General features: G+C 45.5%; 1 protein-coding gene across 2 annotated transcripts in view; it reads left to right on the forward strand.

Annotated features, from left to right (window-relative positions):
* Positions 1-6,117: 6,117 nt before the first annotated feature.
* Positions 6,118-17,377, forward strand: part of mtmr9 (myotubularin related protein 9) — a 54,041-nt gene continuing 42,781 nt past the window's right edge. Inside the window, exons 1-6 of one of the 2 annotated variants that reach the window (XM_071369332.1) lie at positions 6,118-6,254; positions 7,610-7,816; positions 8,198-8,306; positions 9,115-9,240; positions 12,509-12,682; positions 17,020-17,237. In XM_071369332.1, the coding sequence (XP_071225433.1) occupies positions 7,635-7,816; positions 8,198-8,306; positions 9,115-9,240; positions 12,509-12,682; positions 17,020-17,237 (809 nt within the window). In that variant the 5' untranslated portion in view covers positions 6,118-6,254; positions 7,610-7,634. The remainder of the gene's footprint in view (positions 6,255-7,609; positions 7,817-8,197; positions 8,307-9,114; positions 9,241-12,508; positions 12,683-17,019; positions 17,238-17,377) is intronic. The other variant, XM_071369333.1, reaches the window with a different exon arrangement.

The following is a 17,377-nucleotide window of genomic DNA, read 5'->3' on the forward strand; positions in this document are numbered from 1 at the left end:
ATAGACTAAAATACTGAATTCTGGTGTGTGGAATATAGAGAGGTGGTTGCTGTGTGGGTGGGAGGTTCTGCCTGTCCCTTGTTCTCAACAGGCAGTCTCAGAAGGGGGACTCGAAGAGGGAGACAGCAAAGTCCAAGTCACTGCTGATCTCTTTGTTATGAGTGATAGTGTTTTTAGTTAATCTGTGCATCTCACATATTATGTGCCTGGTATGACAGAGCAAGACCACTTTCTTAGCAGATAATGACAATAACAGTAGCTGTTGACGATGTAATGAAAAGTTGGAGGGTGGTTGGTAATGGAGGACATCAGGTGGGTCTGGGTGTTGGGCAGAACCCCGAGGTCCTGGAGAACAGGTAGTGGAGGACAACAGGTGGGTCTGGGTGTTGGGCAGAACCCCTAGGTCCTGGAGAACAGGTAGTGGAGGACAACAGGTGGGTCTGGGTGTTGGGCAGAACCCCGAGGTCCTGGAGAACAGGTAGTGGAGGACAACAGGTGGGTCTGGGTGTTGGGCAGAACCCCTAGGTCCTGGAGAACAGGTAGTGGAGGACAACAGGTGGGTCTGGGTGTTGGGCAGAACCCCTAGGTCCTGGAGAACAGGTAATGGAGGATATCAGGTGGGTCTGGGTGCTGGGTAGAACCCCTAGGTCCTGGAGAACAGGTAATAGAGGATATCAGGTGGGTCTGGGTGTTGGGTAGAACCCCTAGGTCCTGGAGAACAGGTAATAGAGGATATCAGGTGGGTCCAGGTCTGGGTGTTGGGCAGAACCCCCTAGGTCCTGGAGAACAGGTAATAGAGGATATCAGGTGGGTCCAGGTCTGGGTGTTGGGCAGAACCCCTAGGTCCTGGAGAACAGGTAATGGAGGACAACAGGTGGGTCTGGGTGTTGGGTAGAACCCCTAGGTCCTGGAGAACAGGTAATGGAGGACAACAGGTGGGTCTGGGTCTGGGTGTTGGGCAGAACCCCTAGGTCCTGGAGAACAGGTAATGGAGGATATCAGGTGGGTCTGGGTGTTGGGTAGAAACCCCTAGGTCCTGGAGAACAGGAGTTAAAGGGAACAGGGTAGGAGACAGAGACGTAAACAAGCAAACACACGTTACACTGTACTGTGAGAAAATGTGATGGATTAGTGCAGTGTTTGTCACGGCCGTCGTTAAAGGAAGACCAAGGTGCAGCGTGGTTAGCGTACATTTTCGTTTATTTGAATAAATGTCGTCAACAAAACAACAAAACAAGAAACGACCGTGAAGCTTACAAGGGCTATAGTACCCCAAACAAAGACAACTACCCACACTGAAAGGAGGGAAAAATGGATACCTAAGTATGATTCCCAATCAGAGACAACGATAGACAGCTGTCCCTGATTGAGAACCGCACCCGGCCAAAACATAGAAATAAAGAAACATAAAAAACAAAGCATAGAATGCCCACCCCAAATCACACCCTGACCAAACCAAATAGAGACATAAAAAGGCTCTCTAAGGTCAGGGCGTGACAGTGTTATAAATGGGACATAATTACTTTTCAACAGTTTCGGAAGCTATAGCCTCACCTCAAGCTGGTTCCCCTCAGACTGATCCAAACTCACTGGTTCTGGTGGATGGGATACCTCCTGGGACAGTCAATGGTCCAAAAGATCACTTGGAGAGTTATATTTTTATAAGCTCAGCATAATAACCATTTCTTGTTTTCTCAAATGTCAACCAAAGCTTCACATACTTTGTCTATTGAGCTTCATCCAAGTGTTGGGCGTCAGAGCTTTCGGTGGTCAACCGTTCAACTGGAGGTTGTTCTCCCACCATTCCTTGTACCAATCGAGAGGCAGTCTTGAGGTTCTGGTTGATTCGTTCATCCAAACCTGGAGGAGGGGGTAGGAAAGGGATATCTATTGACAATGGAAGATATTGAAATATGTCTGATTTTGTACCATAGAAAAACAATAAAAAAACAAATTGTCCATTTTCTTTTTTTTTTAAACGAACCGTTGGTGACAGAATATAACCTATAATATCCTTATCTTGTTCCAAAGTTCATGACCTCGGTCACTCAAAATGACCTCAGGAGAAACGTGGGTATTGAAGATGTCTATTATTGCCTTGCCAGTCTTGTCCTTGATGGGTATCATACAAAATAAAAAATACATGTTTGGTTCCAAACACCTTTCTTAATGGGTTACACAAGGGGATTTAGAGTTAAGCACATTCTCTTCCTTTACTGACCTTAATGGGTATAGCCTTCACCCACTTGATAAAGTAATCGGTCTCCATCGAGACACCAGCTGTTGCCATTCCTGGATGTAGTGAAGAGTCCGATGAGTTCCACCACTAACATTTAAAGTGAGATTAGAATATGACTCTATCTGGGCAGAAGAGTATACAGATTTTATTATTTGTAAGGATACTGACACACATACAGACACATTCAATAATGTTGAACTCTGCTGTGGTCAAATAAAGCAACTTATCAGGGCAAAATATGAATTGTGACAATTTTACCGAAAACAACCGATGGGCTTCAACTCCAGCACCAGTCTTCACCCTCTCAAACGTCTGGCAGGCTAGACAGGTACTGACCTACAAGCACAAACATGGGAGGGGACCTAGAGACAGGGTAAATGACCGTCTCCTCCACGCTGCAGCCTTGCCGAAGCACATGGGGTGTCAAGTACAGGGAAAAGGTTCGACTAGACATCTGACCATAACAAAATATGGCAAAACGCATTCGCATCTGGTGGATATATGGCATTAGGATACTTTATTCAGTGAGAAAAGTCGTTTCAGCCACTTATTGAGAATTGAAGGACAGCTGGTGTGTGCACAGTTTGGATGCTGGAATTTATTTTTAACGGACGTGTGAAGGTGGTTTGACAATCAGATGAAAAACATCATTGTGTTCATGGCACATTAAAAGGTAATACCTTTTTTACAGTTAAATTACGTCTTTACTGTCAAACCCATTAAAACCAGCAGGGGGAGGGCATGGGCCTCTGCCTGAGGCCTCCAAATCACCGAAGTCCCCGTCTCTAGCTTAAATAGACAGATTCTGATTGGGATTTGTTATTGTTCGAATTAGATTTTTAAACGCAACATGTAAAGTGTTGGTCCCATATTTCATGAGCTGAAATAAAAAGATCCCTGAAATGTTCCATAAGCACCAAAAAGCATATTTCTCTCAAATGTGTTTACATCCCTGTTAGTGAGCATTTCTCCATTACAAAGATAATCCATCCACCTGACAGGTGTGGCATATCAAGAAGCTGAATAAACAGCATGATCATTACACAGGTGCACTTTGTGCTGGGGACAATAAAAGGCCACTCTAAAATGTGCAGTTTTGTCCAAAACAACACAATGCCAAAGATGTCTCAAGTTTTGCGAGAACGTGCAATTGGCATGATGACAGCAGGAATGTCCGATTAAATGTTAATTTCCCATAAGTCGGCTCCAACGTCCTTTTGGAGAATCTGGCAGTACACCCAACCAGCCTCTCGACCGTAGACCACATGAAGCCACGTCTGCAAAGGACCTCAACATCCGTCTTCTTCACTTTCGGGATGGTCTGAGACCAGCCACCCGGACAGCTGATGAAACTGAGGAGTATTTCTGTCTATGATAAAGCCCTTTTGTGGGGGAAAAACTCATTCTGATTGGCTGGGCCTGGCTCCCAAGTGGGTGGGACTATGCCCTCCCAGTCCCACCCATGGCTGCGCCCCTTGCCAGTCATGTGAAATCCATAGATTAGAAACGAATGAATTCAATTTCAATTGACTGATTTCCTTACGAACTGTAACTCAGTAAAATCGTTGAAATTGTTGCATGTTGTGTTTTTTATTTTTGTTCAGTGCTGCACCGACCACCATGGCGAAGTCTCACTGGCACCACCTGCTGGCTGCTCAAACTTCAGTTTCAGGGGATGAAAGCGCCACCGCTGATTTTTATTCAATTAGTTAGATTAGATACACACAGTACCAGGCAAATGTTTGGACACACATACTCATTCAAAGTTTTTTTTTTTTTTTTTTTTACTATTTTATACATTGTAGAATAATAGTGATGTCACGCCCTGGCCTTAGTTATCTTTTGTTTTCTTTATTATTTTAGTTAGGTCAGGGTGTGACATGGGGGATGTTTGTGTGTTTTTGTCTCGTCGAGGGTGTTTGTATTGTCTAGGGGGTGTTTGTAGAGTTCATGGGGTTGTGTTCATTGTAGACGTTTATGTAAGTCTATGGTTGCCTAGATTGGTTCTCAATTAGAGACAGCTGTCTATCGTTGTCTCTGATTGGGAGCCATATTTAGGCAGCCATAGTCATTAGGTAGGTTGTGGGTGATTGTCTATGTGTAAGTTGCCAGTGTCTGCACTTATTGTTTGTATAGCTTCACGTTTGTTGTTTTGATTAGTTTGTATAGTTTTCATTAAAGAAGAATGTATTGTTATCACGCTGTGTCTTGGTCTTCCTCACTTAAATGTTACGATGAACGTGACAAGTGAAGACATCAGAACTATCAAATAACACATATGGAATCATGTAGTAACCAAAAAAGTGTTAATTAAATCAAGATATATTTGAGATTCTTCCAAGTAGTCACCATTTGCCTTGATGACAGCTTTGCACACTCTTGGCATTCTCTCAACCAGCTTCACGAGGTAGTCACCTGGAATGCATTTCAATTAACAGGTGTGCCTTGTTCAAAGTTATTATGTGGCATTTCAGTTGTGTTGTGACAAGGTAGAATACAGAAGATAGCCCTATCTGGTAAAAGACCAAGTCCATATTAAGGCAAGAACAGCTCAAATAAGCAAAGAGAAAAGACAGTCCATCATCCCTTGAAGATGTGAAGGTCAGTCAATCCGGAAAATAACTTTGAAAGTTTCTTCAATTGCAGTTGCAAAAACCATCAAGCGCGATGATGAAACTGTCTTTCATGAGGACCGCCACAGGATATCATGTCCCAGAGTTACCTCTGCTGCAGATGATACTGTAATGACCCTGGGTTTATAAGCGCGGATATCAACTCTGCCGCTCGAGCATGCTGTTGGGGCACAGTCGATAGCGCACTGGACTTCGGGCTAGAAGGTTGAGGTTTCGAGGCCTGCTCCCTGCCTGTTTCATTACAATATGTTCATCAGAGTTAACTGCACCTCAGATTGCAGCCCAAATAAATGCTTCACAGCGTTCAAGTAACAGACACATCAACTGTTCAGAGGAAACTGTGTAAGTCAGGCCTCCATGGTTGAATTTCTACAAAAAAAACACTACTAAAGGACACCAATTAGAAGAAGAGACATGATTGGGCCAGGAAACACGAGCATTGGACATTAGACCAGTGGAAATCTGTCCTTTGGTCTGATGAGTCTAAATTTGAGATTTTTGGTTCCAATCACCGTGTCTTTGTGAGACGCAGAGTAGGTGAATGGATGATCTCCGCATGTGTGGTTTCCACCGTGAAGCATGGAGGAGGAGGTGTGATGGTGTGGGGATGCTGGTGACACTATCAGTGATTTATTTAGAATTCAAGGCACACTTAACCAGCAGGGCTACCACAGCATTCTGCAGCGATACGCCATCCCATCTGGTTTGCACTTAGTGGGAATATAATTTGTTTTTCAACAGGACAATGACCCAACACACCTCCAGGCTGTGTAAGGGATATTTGACCAATAAGAAGAGTGATGGAGTGCTGCATCAGATGACCTGGCCACCACAATCACCCGACCTCATCCCAATTGAGATGGTTTGGGATGAGTTGGACCACAGAGTGAAGGAAAAGCAGCCAACAAGTGCTCAGCATATGTGGGAACTCCTTTAAGACTGTTGGAAAAGCATTCCTCATGAAGCTGGTTGAGAGAATACCAAGAGTGTGCAAAGCTGTCATCAAGGCAAAGGGTGGCTACTTTGAAGAATCTAAAATATATTTTGATACTCTTTTTTTGGTTACTACATGATTCCATATCTGTTATTTGATAGTGTTGATGTCTTCACTATTATTCTACAATGTAGAAAATAGTAAAAATAACGAAAAACCCTTGAATGAGTAGGTTTGTCCAAACTGTCGACTGGTACTGTATATGTAGCATCTATAGTGTCGTTGTGAAATAGTTTTCCATTGATTGGCAATTTCTACAGATATCGGACACAAATTGTTCGGGAACCTTAATGTCAGATGTCCTCTTGTTCCAGTCGGCATGTTTTTGTATTCGCACTTCATTCTCGCTCAACCAGTACATTTTGTCAAACATCAGTAGAGGCGCCAGGTAGGATGCTAGTGTTTACACCAGTTACATTTAAAGTCTAAATTGGTATTGTGGGACGTGTTGGTTAACCAATGTATCGGACAAAGATGTCATCAGCTTGGCTACACTTTCTGCTGCAGTGTCTACGCAGCTAGCTAGTTAACGTTAGATAGGAAGTTAGCTCGCTAGCTATATCTGTCATTTTTTGATAAAACTCAACTATGGTCCACCGCACGCTACTTTATTCTATTATCTGTAAAGCCGTCTGTCAGGAACCAAAATACATGCTTGTATGAGTTTAAATGATCTAACATAAGTCTACTAGCTAGCAAACGTCGTTAGTTAGCTACCAGCTAGGCATCTAGCTGGCTAACGTTAGGGGAGCTAGCTAAGAGATGTGGCTTATGCGGCGTTCTAAACAACTGGGTACTCGGAAATCAATTCAATTATTGGCTTTATTGGCATATGTTAAATATACAGAAGTGAAATAAACAAAAATGAACAGTAAATATTACACTCACAGAAGTTCCAAAATAAAATACATTACAGATGTCATTATGCATATCTCTGACTTCAGTGCGTTCAAACTAACTGGGATGTCGGGAAAAACATATCTCCAACTGTTCCCAGTCGATTTGAACAGTCAACCAACTAGGGAACTCGGGCCTCTTTCTTGAACTCCCGACCCGAAGATCACTGATGTCTTTGATTTGACCTCGTATTTTTCCGAGTTTGCAGTTGTTTTGAACGCGGCATTAGCGCTGTCACTCCTACCTCAGAGTTGGTTAGCTATCTTAGTTTATGGTGCTATCAATACAACTAATGCCGCGTTCAATACGACTGTTTACTCGGAAATCGCCCGCTTCTGAACGTTCAATCTACCTGGCAACTCGAGGGGGAAAAAACGAGCTCCGACTGTTGAAAAATCGATTTGAATGGTCATCCAACTCGGGAACCCGGGATTCTTTATAAAGCTCCGACCTGAAGGTCACTGACGTCATGATTTGTTTTCAACTCGGGATAAAAAAAAAAGGTCAAATCATGACGTCAGTGATGGTTTGACAGACACGTAACTATTTTGCTCAGTTGGAGCTGTCCCCCCCCCCAGAGTTCCCAGTTGTCTTGAAAGCACAATTTGATTGCCAGTAAGTTTGCACCAGGAGCATGTAGCTAACTAGGTGACCAAAGCTAGTATTGCAAGCACCTGATGTCTATCAAACATTAAATTATATGTTCTTGTGAAAAAGAAACTGCACCTCTTGGTTGAAAAAATAAATAAAAATACAGGCTGCTTTACTCCGGGGAAGTGAGTGGACTATCCTGGTAAATTAACAAATACAAAAGGCTAGCTAACTCACACTATCGCCTCATGGTAGGCTGTCTGTGTCTCTGTGTTAGGAAATGGAGTTTGCTGAGCTGATTAAGACCCCCAGAGTGGATGGGGTGGTGTTGAGGAGGCCCTTCCTGCCCACGGTGGAGGGAACTCTCTGTCTGACAGGACATCACCTCATACTGAGCTCCAGACAGGACAACACAGAGGAACTCTGGCTGCTGCATGCTAACATCGATGCCATAGAGAAGAGGTGGGTGGGTGTGTGTGCGCACAGGACAACACAATGGGGTTGTAGGGGGATATTTGGGGTTAGGGACTTGCTAGTAGGTATAAAGACCTGAGTGTCAGGGTAAGGAAGGGGTGAGGTGTCAATGTGAGGGGTTGGGATCAGGGTGAGGGTAAGGAGAGGTCAGGGTGAGGGGGGGTGAGGTGTCAATGTTAGGGTGAGGGGTCAGGGTAAGGAGAGGTCAGGGTGGGGGGGTGGGGGGTGACGTCAGGGTCAGGGTAAGGAGAGGTCAGGGTGAGGGGGGGGTGAGGGGTTGGGATCAGGGTGAGGGTAAGGAGAGGTCAGGGTGAGGGGTCATGGTCAGGCTTAGGGTCAGTGTTAACCTTCTCCTCCCCCTGTCTGCAGGTTTGTGGGGTCTCTGGGCACCATCATAGTCAAGTGTAAAGACCTCAGGGTGATTCAGCTGGATATCCCTGGCATGGAGGAGTGCCTCAACATCGCCAGCTCTATCGAGGTGAGGAGGGACTTTAGTCTCCATGTTTCATATTGGAACAGCAATGGAATGAATAGGAACAATGCAGGATGACCAGTAAACTAGTCTCTGGTATCAATCCCAACCTGGAGATTAACTCTGGTATTAATCCCAACCTGGAGATGAACTCTGGTATTAATCCCAACCTGGAGATAAACTCTGGTATTAATCCCAACCTGGAGATAAACTCTGGTATTAATCCCAACCTGGAGATAAACTCTGGTATCAATCCCAACCTGGAGATAAACTCTGGTATTAATCCCAACCTGGAGATAAACTGGTATTAATCCCAACCTGGAGATAGACCTCTAGAGGAGTTTTTCTGTGGCTCTTATCTCATTCCCAGACACTTCCACCTAAATGCGTGAAGAGTCTGGTGGACCAACGAGTCAAACTTGGCATTCGTTAGCCGACACAGACAGCCGAAAGAACCCCCCGGCGCCAAATAAATTGTCTTAATCTATCCACCAATCCTCTCCGACAACACCTTCTCCCTAACTCTCCCCTGTACACTAGCAAAGCACAGAGCCACACGTCAGTCATGTGATTCGCTAAAATTAAATGATGACAAATACTTTAGTCAGTAGGGCCCATAGAATTCTATGGTCACTCCCACTAAGGTCAACTCTTGAGTGGTTGATATCCCAGGCTTGTATGTGCTGTGTGCAATAACCTGGGGGAGTGAGGTTACCAGCTATGGTTCTCAGGCTTGTGGTCACATTCTCTATGAAGTGTGCACTCGTTCACTATAGAGTGCACAATCAACGCAATATCTCCTCTCTTCCTCTAGGTTCTGTCCACTCTGGACTCTGTCTCGTTGATGTACCCGTTCTTCTACCGGCCCATGTTTCAGGTCCTCGAGGATGGATGGAAGTCTTTCCTTCCAGAGGATGCTTTCAAGGACCTAGAGTCCATGGTATGTAAGGCTGCTCTGCTCACTCTGGAACCCGGCTTAGATAATACGCTGAGTGGACAAAACATTAAGAACACCTTCCTAATATTGAGTTGCATCCCCTTTCGCCCTCAGAACAGCCTCAGTTATCTAGGTCACGGACTCTACAAGGTGTCGAAAGCGTTCCACAGGGATGCTGGCCCATGTTGATTCCCACGGATGTCAAGTTTGCTGGATGTCCTTTGGGTGGTGGACCATTCTTGATACACACAGGAAACTGTTGAGTGTGGAGAAAGCCAGCAGTGTTACAGTTTGACACAAACCGGTACGCCTGGTTACTACCACCATACCCCCATTCAAAGGCACTTAAATATTTTGTCTTGCCCATTCACCCTCTGAATGGCAGACATACACAATCCATGTCTCAAGACTTAAAAATCCTTCTTCAACCTGTCTCCTCCCCTTCATCTACACTGATTTGAATTGGATTTAACAAGTGACATCAATAAGGGATCATATCTTTCACCTGGATTCACCTGGTCAGTCTGTATCATGGAAAGAGCATGTGTTCCTAATGTTATGTGCACTCAGTGTATATTGAGTTAATTACCTCTGCGTGTTGTATGGCTGTTTCTAATTACCTCTGCGTGTTGTATGGCTGTTTCTAATTACCTCTGTGTGTTGTATGGCTGTTTCTAATTACCTCTGTTTCTAATTACCTCTGTGTGTTGTATGGCTGTTTCTAATTACCTCTGTGTGTTGTATGGCTGTTTCTAATTACCTCTGTGTGTTGTATGGCTGTTTCTAATTACCTCTGTTTCTAATTACCTCTGTGTGTTGTATGGCTGTTTCTAATTACCTCTGCGTGTTGTATGGCTGTTTCTAATTACCTCTGCATGTTGTATGGCTGTTTATAATTACCGCTGTGTGTTGTATGGCTGTTTCTAATTACCTCTGCGTGTTGTATGGCTGTTTCTAATTACCTCTGCGTGTTGTATGGCTGTTTCTAATTACCCCTGTGTGTTGTATGGCTGTTTCTAATTACCTCTGCATGTTGTATGGCTGTTTATAATTACCGCTGTGTGTTGTATGGCTGTTTCTAATTACCTCTGCGTGTTGTATGGCTGTTTCTAATTACCTCTGCGTGTTGTATGGCTGTTTCTAATTACCTCTGCGTGTTGTATGGCTGTTTCTAATTACCTCTGCGTGTTGTATGGCTGTTTCTAATTACCCCTGTGTGTTGTATGGCTGTTTCTAATTACCTCTGTTTCTAATTACCTCTGTGTGTTGTATGGCTGTTTCTAATTACCTCTGCGTGTTGTATGGCTGTTTCTAATTACCTCTGTGTGTTGTATGGCTGTTTCTAATTACCTCTGCGTGTTGTATGGCTGTTTCTAATTACCTCTGCGTGTTGTATGGCTGTTTCTAATTACCTCTGCGTGTTGTATGGCTGTTTCTAATTACCTCTGTTTCTAATTACCTCTGTGTGTTGTATGGCTGTTTCTAATTACCTCTGCGTGTTGTATGGCTGTTTCTAATTACCTCTGCGTGTTGTATGGCTGTTTCTAATTACCTCTGCGTGTTGTATGGCTGTTTCTAATTACCTCTGCGTGTTGTATGGCTGTTTCTAATTACCTCTGCGTGTTGTATGGCTGTTTCTAATTACCTCTGCGTGTTGTATGGCTGTTTCTAATTACCCCTGTGTGTTGTATGGCTGTTTCTAATTACCCCTGCGTGTTGTATGGCTGTTTCTAATTACCTCTGCGTGTTGTATGGCTGTTTCTAATTACCTCTGCGTGTTGTATGGCTGTTTCTAATTACCTCTTCGTGTTGTATGGCTGTTTCTAATTACCGCTGCGTGTTGTATGGCTGTTTCTAATTACCTCTGCGTGTTGTATGGCTGTTTCTAATTACCGCTGCGTGTTGTATGGCTGTTTATAATTACCTCTGCGTGTTGTATGGCTGTTTATAATTACCTCTGCGTGTTGTATGGCTGTTTATAATTACCGCTGCGTGTTGTATGGCTGTTTATAATTACCTCTGCGTGTTGTATGGCTTTTTCTAATTACCTCTGCGTGTTGTATGGCTGTTTCTAATTACCTCTGCGTGTTGTATGGCTGTTTCTAATTACCTCTGCGTGTTGTATGGCTGTTTCTAATTACCTCTGCGTGTTGTATGGCTGTTTCTAATTACCTCTGCGTGTTGTATGGCTGTTTCTAATTACCGCTGCGTGTTGTATGGCTGTTTATAATTACCTCTGCGTGTTGTATGGCTGTTTCTAATTACCTCTGCGTGTTGTATGGCTGTTTATAATTACCGCTGCGTGTTGTATGGCTGTTTATAATTACCTCTGCGTGTTGTATGGCTTTTTCTAATTACCTCTGCGTGTTGTATGGCTGTTTCTAATTACCTCTGCGTGTTGTATGGCTGTTTCTAATTACCTCTGCGTGTTGTATGGCTGTTTCTAATTACCTCTGCGTGTTGTATGGCTGTTTCTAATTACCTCTGCGTGTTGTATGGCTGTTTCTAATTACCTCTGCGTGTTGTATGGCTGTTTCTAATTACCTCTGCGTGTTGTATGGCTGTTTCTAATTACCTCTGCGTGTTGTATGGCTGTTTCTAATTACCTCTGCGTGTTGTATGGCTGTTTCTAATTACCTCTGCGTGTTGTATGGCTGTTTCTAATTACCTCTGCGTGTTGTATGGCTGTTTCTAATTACCTCTGCGTGTTGTATGGCTGTTTCTAATTACCTCTGCGTGTTGTATGGCTGTTTCTAATTACCGCTACGTGTTGTATGGCTGTTTCTTTTAGATCTGGATGTTTCCAGGTTTATTTGTCAAATGAGGAAAACAGCTCTTTCGTTATGTTAATTTTCAATAATGTTCTGTCAAATCAAATCAAATGTTTTTTAAAGCCCTTTTTACATCAGCAGATGTCACAAAGTGGTATATAAAAACCCAGCTTTCCTTAACTATTATAATGATCAAAACCCTCCCTCCCTCGCTACCCTCTCTCCCTCGCTACCCTCCCTCCCTCGCTACCCTCCCTCCCTCGCTACCCTCCCTCCCTCGCAACCCTCCCTCCCTCGCTACCCTCCCTCCCTCGCTACCCCCCGTCTCTCGCAACCCTCCCTCCCTCGCTACCCTCCCTCCCTCGCTACCCCCCCTCCCTCCTATCCCCCGGTCTTCCTCCTCCCTCCTCTCCCTCCATCCATCCCCTCCTCTCCATCCATCCCCTCCTCCCTCCTCTCCCTCCATCCACCCCTCCTCTCCATCCATCCATCTCTCCCAGACTGAAGAGTGGCGTCTGAGTGATGTGAATAAGGACTACAGTGTGTGTTCCTCCTACCCTCCTCTGGTGGCCGTACCTAAAGATGTGGACGACGACACCCTAAGGAAAGCTGCCGCCTTCCGCCACGGGGGACGCTTCCCCGTACTCAGCTACTATCACAAGAAGAACGGCATGGTGAGAGGAGTGCACGGCACCATGGGAAATGTAGTTTATAGTCAATGTAGTGCACCATGGAGAACTGTTCTCGTCTACCATGTTCATAATTTAGGTGGCAGAAGGACTTGAGGTCCTTTTCAAGGTATTAATCCCCAACTGAATTGGTCTATTTGAGTCTGATCTTAAAGGGAAACTCCACCCAAAAACTACATTTTGGTATTTGTTTCATTAGTCCCATTGTTGCAAAATATTTTGCATGTCAGCAAATAAGATTTCAACATGTGTGTGTATATATATGTTGAAATTTTATTTGCTGACATGCAAAATATTTTGCAACAATGGACTAATGAAACAAGGGTGAGGTGATGGCGAGGTGATGGGGAGGGAGAGGTGAATGAGATGGGGAGGGAGAGATGATGGTGATATATATATATATATATTTGTTAGGTTGTTATTTTTCTGAGTAAATGACTCACGGACACTAGAGAAGCTTACCCAAGGTTAATTCTTCCCAAAGGGTCGTTACAGCTGTAATTCAGACTGCAAAACATTTCTCACCATCACAGTTATATACATCCCACTTTAGGACACTCCTCCTTCTCTCTCTCCAATCCTTCATCTTATAGTTTAACAGGAAGAAGGTAACCAGATACTAAACCCTGATTACTCCCTTCAGGGGAACTGACCTCACCTCCTGACCTCAACCCCTCCTTCCCCTAGTCCACAGATGTCGTCTGTCTCCCCTATCTCAACCCCTCCTTCCTCTAGTCCACAGATGTCGTCTGTCTCCCCTATCTCAACCCCTCCTTCCTCTAGTCCACAGATGTCCGTCTGTCTCCCCTATCTCAACCTCCTCCTTCCTCTAGTCCACAGATGTCCGTCTGTCTCCCCTATCTCAACCCCTCCTTCCCCTAGTCCACAGATGTCCGTCTGTCTCCCCTATCTCAACCCCCTCCTTCCTCTAGTCCACAGATGTCCGTCTGTCTCCCCTATCTCAACCCCTCCTTCCTCTAGTCCACAGATGTCCGTCTGTCTCCCCTATCTCAACCCCTCCTTCCTCTAGTCCACAGATGTCGTCTGTCTCCCCTATCTCAACCCCTCCTTCCTCTAGTGACAGATGTCCGTCTGTCTCCCCTATCTCAACCCCTCCTTCCCCTAGTCCACAGATGTCCGTCTGTCTCCCCTATCTCAACCCCTCCTTCCTCTAGTCCACAGATGTCCGTCTGTCTCCCCTATCTCAACCCCTCCTTCCTCTAGTCCACAGTTGTCCGTCTGTCTCCCCTATGTCAACCCCTCCTTCCTCTAGTCCACAGATGTCCGTCTGTCTCCCCTATCTCAACCCCTCCTTCCCCTAGTCCACAGATGTCCGTCTGTCTCCCCTATCTCAACCCCTCCTTCCTCTAGTCCACAGATGTCCGTCTGTCTCCCCTGACTCCCTGCCAACCCCTCCTTCCTCTAGTCCACAGATGTCCGTCTGTCTCCCCTATCTCAACCCCTCCTTCCTCTAGTCCACAGATGTCCGTCTGTCTCCCCTATCTCAACCCCTCCTTCCTCTAGTCCACAGATGTCCGTCTGTCTCCCCTATCTCAACCCCTCCTTCCTCTAGTCCACAGATGTCCGTCTGTCTCCCCTATCTCAACCCCTCCTTCCTCTAGTCCACAGATGTCCGTCTGTCTCCCCTATCTCAACCCCTCCTTCCCCTAGTCCACAGATGTCCGTCTGTCTCCCCTATCTCAACCCCTCCTTCCTCTAGTCCACAGATGTCCGTCTGTCTCCCCTATCTCAACCCCTCCTTCCTCTAGTCCACAGATGTCCGTCTGTCTCCCCTATCTCAACCCCTCCTTCCTCTAGTCCACAGATGTCCGTCTGTCTCCCCTATCTCAACCCCTCCTTCCTATAGTCCACAGATGTCCGTCTGTCTCCCCTATCTCAACCCCTCCTTCCTCTAGTCCACAGATGTCCGTCTGTCTCCCCTATCTCAACCCCTCCTTCCTCTAGTCCACAGATGTCCGTCTGTCTCCCCTATCTCAACCCCCTCCTTCCTCTAGTCCACAGATGTCCGTCTGTCTCCCCTATCTCAACCCCCTCCTTCCTCTAGTCCACAGATGTCCGTCTGTCTCCCCTATCTCAACCCCTCCTTCCTCTAGTCCACAGATGTCCATCTGTCTCCCCTATCTCAACCCCTCCTTCCTCTAGTCCACAGTTGTCCGTCTGTCTCCCCTATCTCAACCCCTCCTTCCCCTAGTCCACAGATGTCTGTCTGTCTCCCCTATCTCAACCCGTTGCTCTACTCCCTTCCACCCAACACATTCCAAAGCTATCCGTCTTCCCACAGAGAACCGTTACCTTCTGACACACAACCCCGTCTTTTTCACTCTTCCTATTCAAGGCTTCTTCCTTATCATTTATTTAATATCTCAATGTTCAAAGTTTAGTCGATTCCAACTATATATACAGTGGGGAGAACAAGTATTTGATACACTGCCGATTTTGCAGGTTTTCCTACTTACAAAGCATGTAGAGGTCTGTCATTTTTATCATAGGTACACTTCAACTGTGAGAGACGGAATCTAAAACAAAAATCCAGAAAATCACATTGTATGATTTTTAAGTAATTAATTTGCATTTTATTGCATGACATAAGTATTTGATCACCTACCAACCAGTAAGAATTCCGGCTCTCACTGACCTGTTAGTTTTTCTTTAAGAAGCCCTCCTGTTCTCCACTCATTACCTGTATTAACTGCACCTGTTTGAACTCGTTACCTGTATAAAAGACACCTGTCCACACACTCAATCAAACAGACTCCAACCTCTCCACAATGGCCAAGACCAGAGAGCTGTGTAAGGACATCAGGGATAAATTGTAGACCTGTACAAGGCTGGGATGGGCTACAGGACAATAGCCAAGCAGCTTGGTGAGAAGGCAACAACTGTTGGCACAATTATTAGAAAATGGAAGAAGTTCAAGATGACGGTCAATCACCCTCGGTCTGGGGCTCCATGCAAGATCTCACCTCGTGGGGCATCAATGATCATGAGGAATGTGAGGGATCAGCCCAGAACTACACGGCAGGACCTGGTCAATGACCTGAAGAGAGCTGGGACCACAGTCTCAAAGAAAACCATTAGTAACACACTACGCCGTCATGGATTAAAATCCTGCAGCGCACGCAAGGTCCCCCTGCTCAAGCCAGCGCATGTCCAGGCCCGTCTGAAGTTTGCCAATGACCATCTGGATGATCCAGAGGAGGAATGGGAGAAGGTCATGTGGTCTGATGAGACAAAAATAGAGCTTTTTGCTCTAAACTCCACTCGCCGTGTTTGGAGGAATAGAAGGATGAGTACAACCCCAAGAACACCATCCCAACCGTGAAGCATGGAGGTGGAAACATCATTCTTTGGGGATGCTTTTCTGCAAAGGGGACAGGACGACTGCACCGTATTGAAGGGAGGATGGATGGGGCCATGTATCGCGAGATCTTGACCAACAACCTCCTTCCCTCAGTAAGAGCATTGAAGATGGGTCGTGGCTGGGTCTTCCAGCATGACAACGACCCGAAACATACAGCCAGGGCAACTAAGGAGTGGCTCCGTAAGAAGCATCTCAAGGTCCTGGAGTGGCCTAGCCAGTCTCCAGACCTGAACCCAATAGAAAATCTTTGGAGGGAGCCGAAAGTCCGTATTGCCCAGCGACAGCCCCGAAACCTGAAGGATCTGGAGAAGGTCTGTATGGAGGAGTGGGCCTAAATCCCTGCTGCAGTGTGTGCAAACCTGGTCAAGAACTACAGGAAACGTATGATCTCTGTAATTGCAAACTAAGGTTTCTGTACCAAATATTCAGTTCTGCTTTTCTGATGTATCAAATACTTATGTCATGCAATAAAATGCAAATTAATTAATTAAAAATCATACAATGTGATTTTCTGGATTTTTGTTTTAGATTCCTTCTCTCACAGTTGAAGTGTACGTATGATAAACATTACAGACCTCTACATGCTTTGTAAGTAGGAAAACCTGCAAAATTGTCAGTGTATCAAATACTTGTTCTCCCCACTGTATATATAAATATCACAGCCAGTATGATGGTTTTTGGCTGCCGTTTTCCTTCAAGCCTGTAAAGGTAGTAAAAGTCTAATCTTTCTTTATGGACAGTGGCACGTGTGACATAAATACATTTACATTTTAGTCACTTAGCAGGCATTTTTATTCAGTGACTTGGTCAGATAGAACCGTAGCAAGAGTGAAATATAACAACCTAATTTAACCAATCAAAATGCTCAATTTCTGTCTTCCTCTGTGGTGTCTACTTCTTGACCCCTGACCTCTAATCCCCGACCGCTCTCTGTCCCCAGGTGATGATGCGTTCAGGCCAGCCGCTGACCGGCACCAACGGGCGTCGCTGTAAGGAAGACGAGAAGCTGATCAACGCCACGTTGCGGGCGGGGAAACGCGGCTACATCATCGACACGCGTACCGTCAGCGTAGCACAGCAGGCCAAGGCACGGGGAGGAGGGTTCGAATCAGAGGCAAACTACCCACAGTGGAGGAGGATTCACAAGGCAATAGAGAGGTGATGGGAGGGAGAGGTGGTGGGAGGGAGAGGTGAGGTGGTGGGAGAGGTGAGGTGGTGGGAGAGAGAGGTGATGGGAGGGAGAGGTGAGGTGATGGGAGGGATAGGTGAGGTGATGGGAGGGAGAGGTGATGGGAGGG

Source organism: Salvelinus alpinus, chromosome 27, assembly GCF_045679555.1.
Source record: "Salvelinus alpinus chromosome 27, SLU_Salpinus.1, whole genome shotgun sequence".
Taxonomy (NCBI): Eukaryota; Metazoa; Chordata; class Actinopteri; order Salmoniformes; family Salmonidae; genus Salvelinus; species Salvelinus alpinus.